The sequence below is a fragment of the Protopterus annectens genome, chromosome 1.part0 (genome assembly GCF_019279795.1).
Source record: "Protopterus annectens isolate FY-2018-M chromosome 1.part0, PAN1.0, whole genome shotgun sequence".
NCBI lineage: Eukaryota > Metazoa > Chordata > Ceratodontiformes > Protopteridae > Protopterus > Protopterus annectens.
The window spans coordinates 409,195,425-409,216,915 of NC_056725.1; the positions used below are offsets into that span (position 1 = coordinate 409,195,425).

Consider the following 21,491-nt stretch of genomic DNA (forward strand, 5'->3'; position numbering starts at 1 on the left):
AATGAAATCCATATCATTGCAGAAGTAAAGCAGTATGCACATTACAGTGTTTATGGCAAATGGGGTGAAATAACCAAGGAATGGGACAATCGAATAGCTGCAGGGGGCTCCATTCGACCATGATTTTGTGAGGGGGGGGGAGGGCAGCAAACTCAGACAGCACCGGCTGAACTATACCTCTCAACTGTCTAGAATTTTGCAGAATTAATAGATTTTTGCTTCTTATTTTTGGTTTGTTCCTCATAAAATTTGTGGTTTTCTGCCAAATCATTTAGGAATGAAGTCACTAAATAATGGCGGACATTTGAGTTTCAGATTTCATACCCTTCAAAAATTCATACTAATGCAAGACCTACTACTATTCTATTATCTAAGTTTATAAGAGCAATATTTAAAAATTGTCTTTATTTTTGGGCCTGTGTCCCACTTCTGTGTATGGCTTTGTCCAGATTTCTTGCTCTGAGGTTGAGAGGTATGAGTGTCAGAGCCATCACCGTCAGCCAGAGACATTTCAAACTATGACCTACTTGCACTCCACTCCCCATTGTAGTGGCTCTGGATGTGTCTAAACAAGGCAAGGAGCAGTTATGCAGCATAAGTGTGCAGCGTATTCCCCCATCTAAGGTAGACCACAAGTATGACTGTGGATTTTCATCTGTTCTTGATTTTGCAGAATGTTCTGGTTTTCTGTCATATTTTTATACTGTTGATTTATGCTTATTATTCAGAAAATGCATGCTGTTGCAGTTCTCTGTTGCTCTGTATTAAAGTAGCAATGCTTTAATGACCATCAGGTAAGCTTGTTGGAGATTGTAAGATGCAAGTAAGCTTTAATAAGCATACTGTTAAAGAATTACCAACATTGAAAGCCTTTTTATTGTTGCCATGCAGAGAATATTTACATAACTAGATAACGTATAAGCCTTAGGTATTGAAATGCATATGACAGTATTTGTAGTAAAGGACATGATTACAGTATTTTCAGAAGCTCATTACATTTGTTGGAGACTTGCAGTCATCTTTGCAAACTTTACCCATAAACTAAACAGAATGCCAATCTATCATGTATCATCCATAACTTGTGCAGTTATCCTTTAAGCAATTTATCTTGAGCTTGTTTCTTGTTCGCTGTTCATTTTTTACTTTGATCATGTGTTCTCCATGAAACAAGTAGATAGTTGTTGTCAGGCAGCAGGTCTTTTTTGGATAAGAAACATTTTTACAAGTGGGGGTATCACAGAGATTGCTACTTTCAGCATGTTACTTGGTAATTTTATAAAGCTGAATATAAATTATAATTAGAACTGCAGTGCACGGAGAAGTGGTTTGAGATGAGTGCTGCTTGTTTTTTTATACTTGATTTTGACTGGCATTCCAGTAATGTATTTAAAAAGCAATTTATTTTTTCATACCTCACAACCTTTGTGTTTCCATCTAGATATTAAGTAAGTTGTCATGTAGCCAATGCATTGAAATATTTTTTCTTCTGCACTTCTTTTTGTCTTGATTGGACTCTCATAATGATGGTCTGGCACCCAGGGCAGCGTATTTAATTACATTTCCAGTTGTTGTGGTTTTGAGTATAGCACCACCCCTTTCTAGTTGGTCACACCCCTTCCCATTGGCCACACCCATTCAGCTGTCTCCTGCAGCCCCCCTTTAATTTGAAGTCACCAGCCGCCACTGGATATAACAGGTGAACTTAGTCAGAAGGTGTGACTCAAGAAAGGCCTAAATCTCATGACACCTGTCACAGACTTCTCAGATGTTGCTTGAGGGGGCAATTTGAGACCTGAAGATTGATAACCAGGAACAAAATTCAGAAAAAACAAGAACATCTGCATCTATGAAATGATGATTGTAGTCCTAGTATAAAAGTATTCAAAGAGTCTTGACAACAAGGGACCATGCATGTACTTACAAACAGCACAACAATCATGTGGTACATCAATGTGTAGGTGGGAACTCACTCTTACTTACTGTCAAGGGTAGCTATAGAAGCAAGGTGACCTGGACAAGGAGTAAAAATCGACCCACAGGGCATCTTGAATTTCATACCAAGAGAATGTCTCAGCATGGTAAGTTTATCAGAACTGAAACAGATCCTCAAGAATGTATAGAATGTATGCTGAGCTGTGATGTATTTTTGGTCTTCATCCATAAGTGAAGTGTGCCAGAACCATACCATTTTTGCTTTTGAGAAGGCAAATAGCTAAATTAATGCTACACCAGCACACGAAGAACAGGGATATGGGCAACAACAGTGCCTTTTTATAATTTGGGTGAGTCTAACTTTATACTTATTTTTTCTCATTTCTCGCTTCCTCAGGATAATTCAAAAGATAAATGAAGACATGACAAAAGTATTATCCATAGCACACTAAATGAGGTCATGACAAAAGTATTACCCATAACACACTTTGCCTGAGGCAGCATTGCTTTTCTCTCCTACACATAATGGTAGGGATGGAACCTGTTCCATTGTCTCAGCATGTTATATCTTATCAAAAACATGGATTCTCTCACACAGCGTAACCTGATGACCATAACACTGACAGAATGGATGACTTAGTTCTCATCATTTTTAGACACATTTACTGAGGACCTGCTTGCTATTTTGAAGGAAACAAGGAAATAAAATAAATGAAATCACACCTTGCACAATGGAAAAGACTCTACCTTTGGTGCCAGCAAGAAGTCTTGAACCCATGCAGTCTTTAGTGTCCATGGTCGTCAGATATCTTTCAGACCTATATAAATCAGGATTGTCTTATGCTTCATTTAAATTATTTGGACCTAATATCTATACCTTCCTGCCCTGAGATATCTCTGTTTATTCCTTGTTAACAGTAAACCAATTCCTTAAAGATGTAACACACTAGAAACAACCTAAGAAATAAATCCCTCCTCTCTGGGACATAAACTATGTGCTGAAAAGGTTAGCATTGCTACCTGCTGAGCCAATATCTGTAGCTCATCTTACAGCCTTAGATAATTGACCTGGAAGGCTGCATTCCTAATGGCCATAATACCTGCCTGAATGTCTGAATTACAGTGACTTATGTGCAAGCTGTTGTGTTTTCATCTTTCACAAGGACAGGGTTACACATTCCACCAAACCCACCTTCATGCCCAAAGTGGTGATAGACGACTTTCTAAATCAGGCCATTAAGCTCTTGGTACTCTACAAAGTAAAGGAGGAAGGTGCTTACTTACCTGCATGTGCATAACCAACTGATCTATCCAGATAATACTAAAGAAAGGACTAAGACTGAACAGTTATTTGCAGCCTTTGCAAAAGGAAAGGAGGGAAGGCTGGCCTTTGTTAAAACACACCATCGACAAATACCTAGCTCACTGCATTTACTTGTGCACGTCTATACATGCTAGAACAGTAGCAAGACATGTAAGGGCCCATTCCACATGGGCAGTAGTAATAGCACTGCCTTCCTTAGTGTTGTCAGCACACAGGCTATCCTGCAAGTAGTAATTTGGTCATTTGTCAACATCTTTTCCAAGTTCTATCACTTGAACATCACCTTCAGAGCCAGGACAAGATTCACCCATTCTACATGGGCTGTTACAACCTATACCTTCCTACGGCAAGCTGTACGCTAAAGTAGAAGCTTTATGAGTCTTCCAAAAGTTAGCACTACTCAACAATGAATGGTACAATGAGCATAATACAGTTGTGTAGGAAATTACCATAGCTGTAGATGTTCTAGTATGTTCAATATTGCTTTACTATTTCCTTCCCTGTGCCATCCTGTTTTATGCATATTACCATCATGCCGTTGGAGTGGGTACTCACTCATCTTTGCCCACCTTTCCTCTCTCCTAGCCCTGCAACTTGATTCTCCTCCTTGCGTTTGATTAGTCCATAAACAGGGGGTTTACAGAGCCATTTGTGTGAGCTGCCATCCTTGGAGTTGGTTGTCACTTGAGCAGTCCGTTCTCTGGCTTCTGTCAGCCCTCTGCATACTACAGTAATAACAAATAACTAAAAAAGGCAAGGCCAGATGTCTGACTTACCACAGGCACACAAGCATCCAGGTGGTAGTGCATCCACCACACCAATGGGAAAAGTGAAAGCTCTGGAAGTCAGGCTGGATGTCAGTTCTTCTGTGACAGAAGTCTCAAAAGTTAGTACTACTGAAACAATGAATGTACAGAAACATCTAAAATAATGGTAAGGTCCTAAAAAACTGTACTTTACCTTTACAGACTTCATTTACAAATGCGAAATTCCATGCATGTTGTTTCAGTCAACAGTCTGCTTTTAATCCCACTGTTTTCTTTAGATTTTTGCTTTCTGGTATGATAAAATCCAGCCAAATGTTTATCTTAGCCATCATGACATCAGAATTATCTGCTGGAAACAAAACTTGGTATATGGCTTGATCCCATACTGAGCTTTTACCTTCATGTAGAACAAATACAGAAGAAAATTAATTCCATCCCATATTGGTCCTATAGAATTTCCATCTTTCTCTTCAGATCGACTAGGAATGCCATAGGGAAACCATTCTATTAGCACAGCTTGGACTTGGACTTCCACTGGTTGGAACAGCATCCAAGAAAAACTCCTCCACAGTCTAAACTATAAGCCATTATATTACCCTCTGTCGTAAAAATTAGCATAATTGTATCACTCATAATAAAGCCAGCTGACTACCTGTCCAATGACGTGCCAACCTGCTTCTTGGATCCTAACTCTAGAAGCTCCTTAATGAACACTTCTGTCCTTCCCCTGTCTCCAGCCTCTTCAGACGATGCTCAGTTACAGTCTAAGAGGTATTAACCTCTCTGTGCCACTTCTTTAATGTCCCTGCACCAGATTTCATTGCACTAACTATGCTTTCCTTATTTTAGACCTCATACTCTAGGAATCCCTCCATACTATTCTTAAAGACCTCATGTCATGCCCATAATTTGTGCTCAGCTTAAAGATCATCTCAAGTTGTGTCAGTTTGCAGATGCTTTCCCCTATGACACATCACCTAATCTACTGTCCCTTTCATCAGAAAGGCATCTTTGTGATCCTTACATTATTTCCTTACACTAATATGTGACATCTCTCACACACATTGTATATATTGTATATGGCTAATTTCGTGTGACCGTATTTTCCTTTTGTTATATTTTATACTTTGTGCTCTAGCCTTTCACCATTTCATTCTCGTCTTCTTCTTCCCTCCTTACTCTAACAATCCCTTCCTATTGTTTCCTGTACTGTGTAGTTTATTATTATTATTACTGTTATTATTTCATTCATTGATATCTTCACAGAACACTTTGTTTGTATTCATAATACTCCTGATTAACGTACTTGTCTACTGTCATTTATATTTGTCTGGGCTGAGACTGAAATAGGTCCATTTGGATAAGTCCTCTACCCTGATTCACAAAATGAATGAATGAATAAATGAATAAGTAAACTACTCAGATTTGTTTAATAATTCTAAAGGTGCACAAGACCCATGACAGCTTGGTTTCCACAGTCTCAGCTTTCATTTTATTATTCTTTGAAGACTGTACAGCCATCTTTTCCAGACAGTTAATGAAGCAGGTATAATAGTTAATTGATCATTTCTGTTTCACAATATATTGCTCTCAGATTGGTGAAACATACTCCATAATCAAACATTAATACTTCTGTAATAATATGTGGACTAACACTCTGTCTCAGATTGTCAAGATCTGAAAGTGAAATAGGGGAATATTTAATTTTTTGTCATTTCACCCTCTGTTGATTGCTGACCATCAGCCCCTGACAATCAGTCAGGCTGTTTGTTCCACAGAAGGTGAAAGCTTACCATGGAGGCCATAATTCTGACAGCCATCAGGGGCTTTACTGATTAGAGAACCTACCTAATTCCCCTTTGGGGGCTGATGTAAACACCCACATCACCAGAAGGACCAATTTTGTCTTTTCTTTGAATAAGAGTACTTCCACCCACATGCTGAGGGTCTTCAAGGTAAATGAGCTCAGTTATGCTATTACCTCCTACCCTCCACTGCGTGACTCATTAGGCCAAGTCACTAACTGAACTTTTGTCATCTGGGTTATGGTCATAACTTTATTTCAGTAAACCACAGTGCCAGACTTTGAATTTCAGCTCCTTAATTTTAATTGGATATTTTAAGTATCAGCCTCAAAGCTTCAAACTTGCCCTCTAGTTTACTATTTTTTTTTTAGGAATTGATTACCTCTTTGTATGTCCACACAGTGCAGGGGAAGTATTTGATTTGAACTGTTTGCTTTGTTTATTGCACCATGAGCAGTATATGAGCTTTTTCACTATAAGCTATGTGAAAATACATTTCCTTTTTTATTTTTTACAGATTATACAATCACATTTCTACCAAAGCAACAGCCCTTTTCCATAAACATAGTTGCAGAGATATTTCCTGTATCGCAAGGCATATATAACGTACATTAATATTGCTGCCTTCCGTCGTCTGATGGCCACATCCACAACCTTTCTTTTGTTCTGTTGCAATGTTACGTGCCACTTCCAAAACCTTTCTTTCAAATCTTGTCCAGTTTTTGTTAGAAGTTCCACTGCTGAGGTAGTAGTTAAATCTCTTTAAATAGCAGATTTTTCCTTTAATATCTACTTTACTCATTCATACCTCTCAACTGTACAGATTTTCGCAGAATGTCCAGATTTTGACCTCATATTTTTGGTTCATTTTTTTCATAAAATTGTGTTTTTCTGGCAAATTAGTGGTAAATCATTAAAGACTAAAGTTAGAAAATAATGACAGACATTTCGGTTTCAGACTTCATATCCTTCAGAAAATTCATGCTAATGCAAAACCTGTTATTCTATTAACTTTCTAAGTTTGTAAAAGCAATATTTCGGGCCTTTGCCTGATTTTTATTTATAGCTTTGTCCAGATTTAAGAGGTTCAGAGGTATTACTCATGTTCATCATTAATTCTGCACAGTCCTGTCTCTCCTTATATTGCATTCACATATCTCCATACTTAGAGTTTTAGGTTAATTTTTTTCACCTGAGTCAGATATTCACATACTAAGCATTTTTAGTATGATATTCTGAGCTGTAAATTTGAACCGTATCTATAGCTTTAGGATTGAAATTATTTATTTTGTAATAAGCTTATTCCTTGTGTGTATGTATTTTCATTTTATATTCCAGGACTGCAAGACATTCTGTAAAATTCTAAGCTACAGATATGTACACATGCACAAACATGCACACAGACACACACACACACACACACACACACACACACACACACACACATGCACACACATGTGCACACATGCACACACAGACACACACATATTTTTCTGTCCTTGTTTAAAAAAAAAACTGATCGCTCACTGTATTCCTCCTAGGATTAGATTTTTCATATTAAATGCAGTCAGAATACTCATAGCTCCATTTTTCTTCATTTTTTTGGTTTATTCATATACAGTATGAGTCAACGATCCACTATGACTTTATCAACAGATTTATTGTTTTTTGAATAGTAGCATTAATTGGTGTACCTCTCAGAAAAACACAACTCATAAAAAGTTATTTAGCACTGAAGTTGGTCTTTGTGCAATTTTTCTCCAGCTGTACCTCAAACAAAAAAATATTTGATCACCACTTGTACTACCCCATTAAATCTAATATAAAGGATGATTTTTATTTTCTGATAACTTACCACCAGGTGAATATTAACAACACACATGGAGCAGATACAGCAAACTGAAGCCAGTGCCAGTCCCTGATAAAGTAGGCCATGGGGGCCAGTAATATATTCCCAATACACCAAGACAGACCGATTACTGTTCCTGTAAATGTTCGATTCTTTACTGTAATCCACTCAATTCCTGAAAAATAACCACAAAAAAATCACCAGTTTCAAACATAGTGCATTTGCACTAATAACTTGCTACTAGTAGTCTGAAGTAAAATTTAAGTTACTCGTGTTTGTTTAAATATAAAATTTGCAATATAAAGTTATAATTAAATTACTTGACATGTTAAATCAATGATAGTAAAACATCAACACAGTGAACTAATCATTTTACACAATGTAACACACATACAAAATCAGTCTGGACATAACTGCTTAAAACTATTTATTCATTGATCTGAGTATTGTGCAAAATTCAGCACTGTATCATTTTTAATATATAAATACTTATAAACTGTATGTAGCAATGAGAAATTGTTCTTGTATGCGAATGGTATAATTATTCCAGCTGTTACATGCTAAATAAATTAAAGAGAAAAAAAAAAATCACTGTGGCTGGCTAAATATTTAACAAAAGATACGTTGAATCTTAGTATTAACGCCAACTACTATTTTTATTTTTTTATATTTGCTGGCACACTGTGCTCAGCAACATCATAAGTCAGGCTGAGATATTTCAATACACTTTTTATTTTAAGGTGATCTAAATGTTTATACCACACTGAAGTTAAGAAGTGAAAATGTTCTAGCTCATTCATGGATAAAGTATGAAAACCTACTACAAGTTCTTCTGTCGTGATTCTTTGCATCTCCTTTTCTTTTTGTTTTTCACAGACTCTAGTCTGGTGTGTCCTGCAATGGGTTTTAACATGATTTAGGATAGATCCTCTGTCATAAGTAGATTAAGCAACATAAGGAGGGTTATACAATTCTGAGTGTGCCATCCTTCAGATGAGATGTTAAACTGGGGTCCCATCTACCTGAGTTGATGGGAGCTGAGGTGGACAAAAAAAAAAATCACATTGCACGTATTGAAAAAAAGAGTAGGGGAAGTGCCCTGGCCAAATTTCTTCTAGCTGGTATGAATACCACCTTGGGTTACCCCTGTTAAGAAGACACTTGTCTAGTGTGATAACCTGGTAAACAAAGAGTAATTCAATAAATAAAGAAATTAAGTTCAGTGATGTCCAGGCCTCATTTTCCAGCCCAACAACATTTAGTTTGGTAAAAGGCTGCTTGCTAAAATGTGTTTCAAAGATACATGATAAACCATTCAAAATTGCCTTGCTTGGCTTAATTGTGGCAGTTCATTTGGGGTGTTTTTTCCTCTCACAAGTTTAAAGCTGTGTCCTATAAGATTAAACTCTCAAATGGCCTACTGTGATTTGTTCATTAGATGAGCTAAGTCATGGCCCATGAGGGCACCAGAAACATTGTTCCTTGCAACTGTAAAGATAATCAGGAGTTACCGGTGTATAAAAGAAGCAATAGGATGCATGCATGGCGCATAGGTTTTAGTGCTCCTTTGAGTGAAACGTGTGTGTGTTATGCGTCTCTACATGGCCACTCTGTAATAAAAATCACTTTCCAACAAGCCTAGCTGATCATCTAGTAGAGGGCCAAGATACCTGTCTGCACACTGATGACTTGGGTTTCAATTAGTAGCCCAAACATGGGATACCTAGCTGGAGAGAAAGAATGAAGAAGCTTTTGCCTATTTATCTCTCCTTATGTGCTGGGAAGTTGGACTATATCCTATCCATGATGCCGAGACTGGGAATCTAGGAGGGAGCAGGGCTTCCTGTGAGAGTATGTCACTTGTGTCCCTACATTCAGCATTGTATATCCACTCCTTTGACTCTTGAGGAAGTGTGCATGAGGTAAGTGAGCAGAAAAAAAAGTCATGGCTTCACCAACTTAAAAATAAATACAGATAAAAAATAGCAGAATACAAGCAGAGGGTGAGGTTAAAACCATAAAAAAGGACTGCCTCTACATCCTGTCTTTGTAGCAGTATTGTATTATTTAACAGTTGTTTTCATTCTGTGAGCGCTTACTCTGTCTGCCCAATCACCATTTTTTGATTCTGTCCTTAGTTGTCCTCAACTCCCACAACTTTTTCATTTTCTTTCTTTCTCCTTCCTTTTTTTTTTTTTAAGTCTCTAGCTGATCCTGTAAAACTGATTGTTTAGCAGTGGCTATGAGTATTAGCAATGCTTTGTATACTTGAAAATCTGTTAAAAGTTAACTGCATGGTGTCACCCGAGAGACACTTGAATGTTAACAAAATTGCTATAGTTTGAGATTTTTAGTATTGTTCCAGATATTTTTTAAGGTAAAATGAAGTTTCTGTATTTATGTAGCAATTTCCCAAAATTAAATAAATGGAAATAACTTACAGGACACTGCATAAAACTCAGAACTAGATGAGTATTTTTGCTGTTGATACTATTAGTGTAGCATGTGAGGTTACTGAGACATACCACTGTGTTTAATTTCTATATTCAAAATGAAACATAAAATCAGCTTAAAATCAATACCATTGTAAGGGCAAGCTTGTTCTGAATGACTTTATGTGAAATATTAGTATTTCTTTAATGAATAGCTTGAAAGAATGTAAAAAAAAAAACTTTCAGAACCCTGCCAACATTAACACTGAAATGTACCCAAAGCTGTAATTAACCAGTTCTGCTTAGGGCACAAATAGATAAATAACCTTCTCTTAGATCAAATGTGCCACCTCAGAGGAAACATTATCTAGAATTTAGCTTAGACTCCCTCTAGTCCACAGTCAGCCACCAGTACCATTGTCATGTGATGCTCAGCACACGTATATTCATTGTTATTTTGTCAGTATAGAGTCAATAATTGGTTGAGGCCTCCTTAGATTTGCTCCTCCCCCACCATGGCTAAATATATTTCAAGAAGGCATGATCAAGTGCCTTACCTTCATAAGTCCTTAAAAAGCAGCTGGTCACAGAGCTAAGATGGACCATGATATAAAATCTTGACAAATAGCACTGTAGTTTGTGGCACTGAAGGAATGCTTATAAACTAGTTACACCAGATGCTGGCAAGGTTTGGACTGATGAGTTGAAAGGGCACGGTAAATGGTATCAGTCCATATGAAAGGTTTTCTGTTGCTCCATGTTGGTGCAGTGGTAGAGTATGAATATTAAAGGGAGCAGGGGATAAAACAATTGCAGCACTTTCTTATTTTCATTTTGTTCCTTAATGGCATTTTATGTTGGAGGGGTAGTGGAGGGCCTGCTTTCTTCTTGCAAGAAATAATTTTTAGAATCACCGTTTTCATTTTTTCATTTGTAGTTGTATGTTTGCTGGTTCTGTGTTTGTAATACTAGGAATTTCAAGGTTAGATGTGTGATATCATGAGATTCCTTTTTTGTACTTCATCATTTTGATTTAAATCCAAGGTAGAAGGAGTGTTGTGTCAAGTAGTAACTCCCACTCCCCACTAGTGGTATATATATATATATATATATATATATATATATATATATATATATATATATATATATATGAAAGAATCTGCCATTTGACAGCTCAGACACTAACGCTTTAGTTAACTATACGCCCGCCACTTCATTGTAATTTGACCTAAATTAAAGATGTCTTCCTCACTGGCTTTCTAACACCATACACTACAAGAGCCACATTGAACTCATATGAAATCTGTTCCATTTGAGGGTGGTCTGCTTTGCCATGTTCAGGAGTCTCTTCATCTAATGAAAGCTGACAGAACATTTATATGCATTTGGCTTCCATGTAACTAAAATAGGGACCCCTGTCAACAATGCATATATACACAAATTCATATGTGCATATTTAGGATGTCCCATTTTAGCCAGCATTATTGCTCTGTACAACCTGCATCCTGCTTATCTGGAGAACATCTACTTTTCTTCCTTTCAATACAGATGCCTTTGTTAACATGGAAAGATTACCATTTATGACTGTACTTTCACTTAAGCAACAGGACTGAGTTATCTTCAGTAAGATCCTCACTTTCTAGAATTCACAGTCTTCTGATACTAATTTCAGTTTCAGCTATTGTCTTAATTCATAGTATATTCACATTAAAGTAACATTTTAATTCTATACACACAAAAAAAAAATGAGACAATGAAAATATAGCATGTTAGAAACTATTTCTCTCTCCAGTTCTCTTTCTCAGTCTATACCCACGATAATGACAACTCTGCTTCTCATGTAATTCTTCTTAGCTCTCCTACTAAAGCAGTTTCATACAAACCAAAATCCTGATTTAACATTACCAACTTCTGCCAAAGTGCCAAATCCCATACTATCTTCCACAACTACTACCTCACCACTATATAATAATACAGTCATAATAATCACAGCTTAAAAACATCAGGTCACTAAACCTGCTGCACCTCTCACATCTGTACTCTGCCTATATGAGTCTAACCACTCTGCTAGCAGACATGGATACCCAAATCCCGAGGAATTAAATTACATCTTTCCTAATAAGACAAATTGCTTATGGCAGCCCTCCCCACGCTAAAAAAAATGAATCCTGTTTTCTTAGGGGAGCTTCAACTTAAACCTGATCAGACATAACAGAACTGAAGTAAATTAATTCTTCATCTCATCTTGACCTCATACAAGTAAAGAACCCACCTGACCCAAGTTTAAGTCAGGCCAACACATGTTGTTAGATCATTTTGTCACTAACAGTCCCCACCTTTCCTCAGCTATTAATGTCTTTCCATCATCTATCTCACTGACCACTGTTACATCTTTTCAGTCAAAGCCTATAGATTTAAATTACTCCTGAGCAGAGTAAATGTTTATTTAAAATCTAAAAAAAAAAAAAGCATTTTAAAAATAAACAGCTTCATTGAAAACTTCAACTGGTTATCAGTTTTGCAATGCTCCAATCCTGGAATGCCAACCAACATTTTAACTATGTTACTACAACAACTACAAGATAAGTGTTTACCTTTGTCAGTAGATCCCTGAATCTAAAGAAAACAGTTGGATCAACCAACCCTCAATGCACTCCATAAATGTGAGGATAAAGTGTAAACCCACTGGAAACATCCACAACTCCTTAATGATTGGGATAGCTTCATCTGACTCCATTTTATAACCAAAAATGACATAAGGCAACACAAAACCCTCTAAATTAAATTGCAACAAACATCTAAAATAAAAAGTCCCTAACAATTGTGGAAGCAGGCAAATCTTGCAATTGGTCACCATTGCTAATCCAACACTATCTTCCTCAACTTATGCACACTAAAAACAGATGCCTCTAAAGTGAGGATCTTTGAAGTAATTCCTAATCTCCCACAATTTAACACACTTAATTCATTGAACCTCACCTCTCAGTCTCCTCCTCAAATACTCTTCCTCCCCACCCTATGTGCACTTCTTCAATTTGCACCCAATAAAATTAAAAGCTATTGAATTCCTGTTAGGACAGATCTGTGATGATGTACATACCAGCACAAATAGCTTTCATCCTACGTTTACATCTCTCACTATGCAAAGAGTGCCAGGTAATTCCCTTTTACCACATCATTAAACTGGCCATTACTCAAAAGCATTATGCCCACCATATGAAAATCAGGATCAGCAAACCTCTACCAAAACTGCAATGACAAGCATCTGTACTATTGCAAGGTAAACTAAAATGATTAGGTTTCTTTTATTATTTTATGAAGTCCTTTGATTTAATTACGTATAACCTACAATCCTAAGCAGTGTTAGTAACAGGCATAATCAAAAATGCATCGGATCAGTGCAAGCACTTTCTTTCAAACAGATACTTACAAGTTAAAAATTGGCTTCTCTTTTCCCCCCTGCCCCATCAAAAAAGGCATACCACTTGAGTTAGTTCTATCTCCTACCCTTTTCCATATTTGTCAATACCATTATCTGTGATCTACCATTTTGACTTATATTTCTATATGCAGATAATGTATGGCAATATATAACCTTCCACAGTCATAGTTGTGATGCTACTAGAAACTGACATGGGAAATTTTAATTCTTGGCATAATAGAAAGCAACTCGGAAAAAAAAAAACAGAAAATCAGAACTGTTCAGCAAACCTCACCCCTGACAAATAATAATGAATACGAGCCTTCCCTCTGAAATTTTCTGAATTTTGCTAGAGGAGGTGTCTCAATCTATATTAGCTACAAGCATAACTGCACATTGGTTAGACAGCACAATGCCAGGGAGTTTATCCAAATGCACATCATAATAGACAAAGCCCCAAACCATATCCAACAAGCTATACGTTACCCTGTATACCCCTAGAATCCCATAGCTTTTAACCAGATCTACTGAAGACACTCTCCAGTAAACAAAATATCCTATTCATGGGAAACTTTAACTATCCCTCTATAGTTTGGGAAACATGCACTGCCTCATACTCACAGGCACAATGATTTCTGGACTTTATTAACACAAATACCCTTGACCAGATAGTGCGCACATCCAACAGAGGTTCAAATGTATTGGACCTGGTACTCACCGATATGAGAGAGAGAGAGAGACAGCTGCACCTCCAGTGTTATGTCCTCATTATTGAGAATGAACCACAACATTGATTGACTCCTTTGAAATAAAAATAAACTCAATACCCCAGCAAACCTTGTAACAGTTAGCAACTATTCCAAAGCAAATTACATCCTATAAAGTGATAGTTTATCAAAATTGATTGCACTTTCCAACACCGAATTCACAACAATCTATGCAGAATTGCTTACAGAAACCCTGTACAACCATGTAAATGGTTATATTGTGGCTACTGAATCTACTAGAAGAAAGCCTAAAACAATCTCTAAAAACAAACCACACTGGTTGAATCCAAAGCTTAACCGACTACATAATGAAAGGAAAAAAGTCATGGGTAAAATCAGGAAGAGCAACTCCCATAATGACAGGAGCTCTCAACTAAACAGGAAACTAAGAGGACTAATTAATTCCAACAAGACTGATTATGAAGTCAAGATAGCTTCATAGGATAAAGACCAAAACAAGGCCTTCTACAGCTATGTCCAAAACCTCAAAGACAGCACAAATTAGTGTGCTGAAATGGTGGTCAATGGTGCCATCTTCAATAAACACAGCAACATAGCGAATTTGCTGACTGACAAATTAGCTCATACTTCACCCCACCTCATTCTTTCCTTCCTCCCTCCATGAAACACCTACTAGCATAACCCCCTCAACTATTAACATGGAGCAGGTCCTGGCAGTGACCACTAAGGCCAAAAACACAGCTTCAGTAGGCCCAGACAATATCCCCGGATGCCTCCTAACTAGATTAATATGTAAAGCAAGGAATAAATTATCATTAAAATGATCAACAAAGATGTAGGCAGCCTTTAGACACTGGGCCCAACACCATTTGGCTTTGAAGAGGGAAAAGCATGCCTACTAAACCTCATGGACTTCTTAGAGAAGGTCACCAAGGCAATAAATGAGGGGAAACAGCGCATACTGCCTTCTTGGACCTGCCTAAGGCATTCAATACAATATCCCACTCAGGTATAGTTGACAAACTCATTAAACTGGGCATAAACCCCTACATAGCTCACTGGGTTGCCAGCTGACTCACAGACAGGACCCAGGAAGTCAGAATTAGTGATACCACCTCCACTAAGAGCCTGGACACCAGTGCAGTTCCTCAGGGCTACATGCTGAGTACACTCCTATTTGGCATCTACTTCTTGGAGGTAAAGGCCTAAGTCAAAGGGGCTTTGGCTGACCAAGTTCATAGATGTTTGCAAATTGGGAGCGATCATAGATTATCCCAATGACAAAAGCATCTTACAAGAAGGCCTAGCATGGATAAATGACTGGTGCCAAAGTCACTGACTAAAACTCAATACCAAGAAAGGCACTATAGTGCATTTTGGGAAAACTGCTACCCAGGTTAATTACTCCATCAGTAGAACTCCCCCAAGAGTTGACCTAGTAGTTAGGCATCTGGGAAAATATGTAGACAGTAATCTGGCCTTTGATCAACATGTGACCAAAGTAGTAAGAAAATCATTCTATGTTACCCAACTTATCTGTAAGGGTGTGGCATCCATGTACAAGCAAATCATAGTGCCACTTTATTAGGCTCTTATCAGATCCATAATTTAGTATACTGCCTCTTCGGCATGTACCTGGCCAAACACAAGCATATGCAGCAATCGGACTGCCCACAAAGGTTTCTTTCCTTATCAGGAGAATTCAAGGTATAAACACATTGTCATATATGGATTGCCTTAAAGCCCTGTCTCTATACTCTGCCTCATACAGGTTCCTGAGAGGCAATCTATGCCTGGAATACAAGGTATCCTTGGATCCATCTCCGATGGACCTTTTGGACATCTGCAAAATAAACAGCATCAGAACCACTGGATCCAAAGATTTAAAATTTTCTTGTGACATAAATAAGACATGTTGGAGAGACAGCTGTGTGTCTCCAAAGATTCCTATGCTCTGAAACAGGCTTTCAATTCATGTGAAGCAAAGTTCATTCTTAACCATATTTAAGCATAACCCTGACCATTGGATGGGGAATTGGAAATTCATCCCAGGTCTGAACCCCTTATCCCTGATAGAAACGGACAGTAATGCTCAATTTAACATATCCCCACCATAACCTCTCAAACCTTCTTAACTAACATACCCCCTCCTAATAAACACCCATGAAACAAAGAGAAATAATTGGGTTGGATTGCACAAGTAGGCTTATAAAGGCCCTGGTGGTTGTTAGACTAGTATATAACTATGAAATCTGAGCTATGAATTATGTTATAATGAAGCGTCTGCTGCAAAAAATTATGTGATGTATAACTGGTCATTCTATCTATCAAATGTTATTTGTGCCACTAATATCATAGACACTTATTCATTCATACAAGAAACTACATATTATCTTCAAACCACTGAGGATTATATTCCCTAAGTAATACCAGGCATTATTATTCTATGTATTTTTCTTAATAGTCATGTTTAGTCACATGATATTAGTTAATAGCAAAGGTGACCTAGATCTGAATTCCAGACATACCCTTCCAGTTTATCCCTTTTGTACAAGTTTATTGAGGAATACAGAAACTTAAGGATTATACTAGGTAATTGATCATAGGGAGCCTAAGATAATTATCCATATATACTTTTAAGTAGACACATTTAAATGTTATTGCCACCCTTTTCAAGCAGCTAGCAGTGCTCACCTCCCAAATTACACAAGGCCAAACAAGATAACCCTGGTGGAAATCTGTGTCTACCCATCCATTCACCAAGATAAGCCCTAAAGGTAGCCAAAGTAGTCCTCTGCATAAATGCAGTGGTAACTTATTCCATAGGCTGGTAATGCATTGAGTTAGGAACTTAACCCTCAAGTGAAGCTTGTTTTTATTTTTGGGGGTAGATTTAGGTCCCTAGTTTTGGAGTTTGTAGAGCAAATGGTTTTGTAAATTAATACAAAGTCAATGGATTGAAAAGCAAAATGCTGGCCACCTCAGAACAACTGATGGCTACTGAGTGTAAGGACAGTGTGCATAACTATTGGAACAGTTGAATAGTTTAAGGCCTTTCGCATTCTAATAGTGGTGGAGTACAGTGGTAAGCTGACAGTGGTAAGATGCTGTCTATGGATCAAGAAGTTATTCCTCTAGCAAGTAACTGGGACAGAAAATAGGACTTCTTGGCTATGGTCTTAACATAATGATTGAATGAGAAGCATTGTCTGTGTAAATTCAGATGAGTCTTATAATCATACCTGTCTGAAGAGGGTTAACATTAATAACAAATGAAAGAAGGGGCAGCTTTTTTTCTGCTGAATGTTGCAACTAAAGGTATGATGCATGTGACTGATGAACTATTGCCACATCCAGAAATGGTAGACTGTGGGTTATCAGAACACTCTGATCCTAACTACTGTAGTACAGTATGTGCACTGTTCCAAATGGTAACTGACATCTATCTACCACAGTACACTGTGTGCTGTTCCAAATAGTAACTGAAATCTATCTACTGCAGAACAGTGTGCACTATTCCAAACAGTAACTGGAATTTACGTACTTCAGTACACTGTACTAAATGGTAATAGAAATCTACCTACCACAATACACTGTGCACTGTTCCAATGGTAACTGAAATCTACCTACCACAATACACTGTGTGCACTGTTCCAAATGGTAACTGAAATCTACCTACCACAGTACACTGTGTGCATTGTTCTAAATGGTAACTGACATCTACCAAACACAGAACACTGTGTGCACTCTACCAAATAGTAATTGAAATTTACCTACCATAGTACACTGTGTGCACTGTTCCAAATGATAACCGATATCTACCTACCACAGTACACTGTGTGCACTGTTCCAAATGGTAACTAAAATCTACCTAACATAGTACACTCTGTGTAGTGCTCCAAAAAGTAACTGCAATTTACCTATCACAGTGCTGTAAGTGCAGAGTTCCATTCTATAACTGAAATCTACGTACCACATTATACTGTGCATGCTGTTGCAAATGATAACTGAAATCTGCCTAAAACAGTGTACTGTGTGCTCTTCCAAAGCGTAACTGAATTTACCTAACACAACAATGTGTGCACTGTACCAAATGGTAACTGAAATCTACCAACCGCAGTGCACTTTGTGAACTGTTCCAAATGGTAATTAAAATCTACCTAACAGTTAACAATGTGCACTGTTCTGAATGGTAACTAAAATCTACAGTACACTGTGTGCACTGTACCATCAGTAACTGAAATATACCTGCCACAATACACTGTGTGTACTGTACTAAATTATAATTGAAATCTACCTACCATAATACACTATGTGCACTGTACCAAATGGTAACTGAAATCTTCCTACCAAAATACACTGTGCACTGATCCAAATAGCAACTGAAATCTACCTACCACTGCACCAAATGGTAACTGAGATCTACCTACCACACTGCACTGTGTGCACTGCACTGAATGGTAACTGAAATCTAGCTACCATAGGACACAGTGTGAACTGTTCCAAATGGTAATGAAAATTTACCTAGTGCAATACATTGTGTGCACTGTACTAAATGGTAACTGAAAACTACCTACTGAAATAAACTGTGTGCACTATACCAAACTTTAACTAAAATCTATCTACCACAACACACTGTGTGCACTGTACCAAATGGTAACTGAAATCTACTTACCACAGTACACTGTGTGCACTGTACCAAACAGCAACTAAGATCTACCTACCATTGTAACCATAATTTACTTAACACACTACACTGTGTCTGCTGTTCCAAATTGTAACTGAAATCTGCCTTCCAAAATACAATGTGTGCACTTTACCAAACAGTAAAGAAAATCTACATACCACACTACACTGTGTGCACTGTACAAAATGGTAAATGAAAATCTACAGTACATGTACCATCTGTAACTGAAATCTACCCACCACAGTAAACAGTGCACTGTACGAAATAGTAATTGAAATCTACCTACCACAGTACATTGTGTGTGAAATCTACCTACCAGAGTACACTGTGTGCTGCAGCAAATGGAAACTGAAATTTACCTGCCACAGTACACTGTGCTCACTGTTCCAAATGATAACTGAATTCTACCTGCCACAATACACTGTGTGCACTGTACCAAACGGTAACTGAAATCTTCCTGTCACAATACATTGTGGGCACTATACCAAACGGTAACTGAAATCTGCCTACCTCTAGACACTGTGTGCACTGTACCAAATGGTAAATGAACTCTACCTACCACAGTGCATTCTGTGCACTGCACCAAACAATAACTGAAATCTACCTACCACAGTACACTGTGTGCACTGTTCCAAATGATAACTGAAATCCTGAGACTTGTTAATGTATGTACTGGAATACTGAAACTGCATAAAAAAATGCAGACTTACTTATACAAAATATAATTTTAGGGGGTATGGGGACATCATATTCGGGGTGCAGAGGGGCTTGCTCCACTGAAAAAAGATGAAGTTTAAAGGCGAAAGCAATGTTTCACATTCATAGTTCTCCTGTCTTATCAGTCTTTTTTTGTCGAAATTTTGGGGCTCAATATTGTGTGTCTCAGCATCTCAGTAGTGAGCTATTCTAAATTTCATTTAAAAATGTAATATTAGAGCATACATTTAATATATACAACAAAGTAATTCTTTACCTCATGGTTGCATGAGCTATGTTCTGAAAAAGTCAAACCACGTGAAGGAGAGGTAACTAATACATCTATTGATCTGCAGAAAAACACAAGGCAAACTTATTTGCAGTCATGTAAATCAGACATGGGCCATCACCTCATTAAGTGCTTTTGAAACCAGAATAAACTTTTTTAATATATAAGATGAAGTGTGGATTAACCAGAGCTGCATATTATTTTGTCATATTAATATTTGGGTGTCATGCTGAGCTGTGTTTGTTAGATTTTGTAATAAAAGCATTGCATTGGAAAGATTTGTGCTGCAAGACTGCTTGTCTAATTATTTAAAATGAAAGCATGAATTCCAGTCAAATAAATAAATACATGCCAACATGCATATTTAAATATTTCAAGAAGAATATTGCTGTAACTTAAACATGGTGAACTGAATAAAAGAATGTCTATTGAAAAAATATATAAGAAGGTAACTAATACCTGTAAAACTGAATTATAGAACTGACATGTAACTGTTTGTTGCATTATTTATTATCTGCACTTAAAGTTTCATTTAGTCGAAAACTGGTCGAAAGTTGTTTGTTTGTTTGCTAATTTAACTGTTGAGGCTGCCCACTAAAGTGTGCTAGCCTGTGTAACTGATTTATTACTGTTTCCTGCATTTCTGTGTGCTTTCTATCTAAAAAACAAAAAAAAAAAATTATTCTTGTTTTCCCGCCTCCCCTCGACTAGTTTAGACCAGTATACAGGCTTTGCTGTATTCTGGGCTGTGGTGTAGTTCCTGTGTTGTCCATTGCCTTACTTGGATAGAAGGAGGTTTCTTTGCTCACCAGTGGGAGTGAGGGTTGCCACCTTTTCAAATGCCCAAAGTGGGACATTTTTGGTACAAGCGTCAGATTTTGCAGGCCGAAACATACCCATGCCCAGTACAAAGGACAGAACTTCACATTTTGCCTAAATAAAAGCTTATTCTTGTATCATTTTAGTTACTTATTCTGTTTCTTATAACATTTAGGTGTTACAGATACATAATAAGTGTTTTATGCAACTATTATATAAAATATAGGAAATAATTTTGTCCTAAAATCTCAGGACATTTGCCATTTTTACAATTTTTTGGCAGGACACAACTGCCCAAAGAGGGACTGTCCCTCACAAAGTGGGACAGGTGGTAACCCTAGTGGGAGTGGGGAGCCTTGAGCAGCCTATCTGTCCCTGAAGGAGTGACCTCAGCACAAGAGCTTGTAGTAATTGGTTGTTTTGGACCATTTTTAGCTCTTTTGAAGTTCCCTGTTTAAAATCCGCCTCTGAGCGTTTTTTCTGGCTATACTACTCAGAAACAGCTCCTCGTGGTCCTGCAGAGTGGTCTTAGCAGCAGAGAACTGAGAAAAGCGACTACTTCCTGATTTAAGTATTTTTGCTGTTTTTTTACCTGAAATACCTTCTCTTGCTTACTTTGAACAAGCTTAAACTGTTTTTTTAACTGTTTGTTGCATTATATATTATCTGCACTTAAAGTTTCATTTAGTCGAAAACTGGTCGAAAGTTGTTTGTTTGTTAATTTAACTGTTGAGGCTGCCCA

General features: G+C 37.4%; 1 protein-coding gene across 2 annotated transcripts in view; it reads right to left on the minus strand.

Moving 5' to 3' along the window:
• The window catches only part of LOC122792629 (solute carrier family 22 member 7-like), a 590,546-nt gene that overhangs the window by 421,084 nt on the left and 147,971 nt on the right, over positions 1-21,491 (minus strand). For both annotated transcript variants that reach the window (XM_044060280.1, XM_044060279.1), the window contains exon 4: positions 7,684-7,852. In XM_044060280.1, the coding sequence (XP_043916215.1) occupies positions 7,684-7,852 (169 nt within the window). The remainder of the gene's footprint in view (positions 1-7,683; positions 7,853-21,491) is intronic.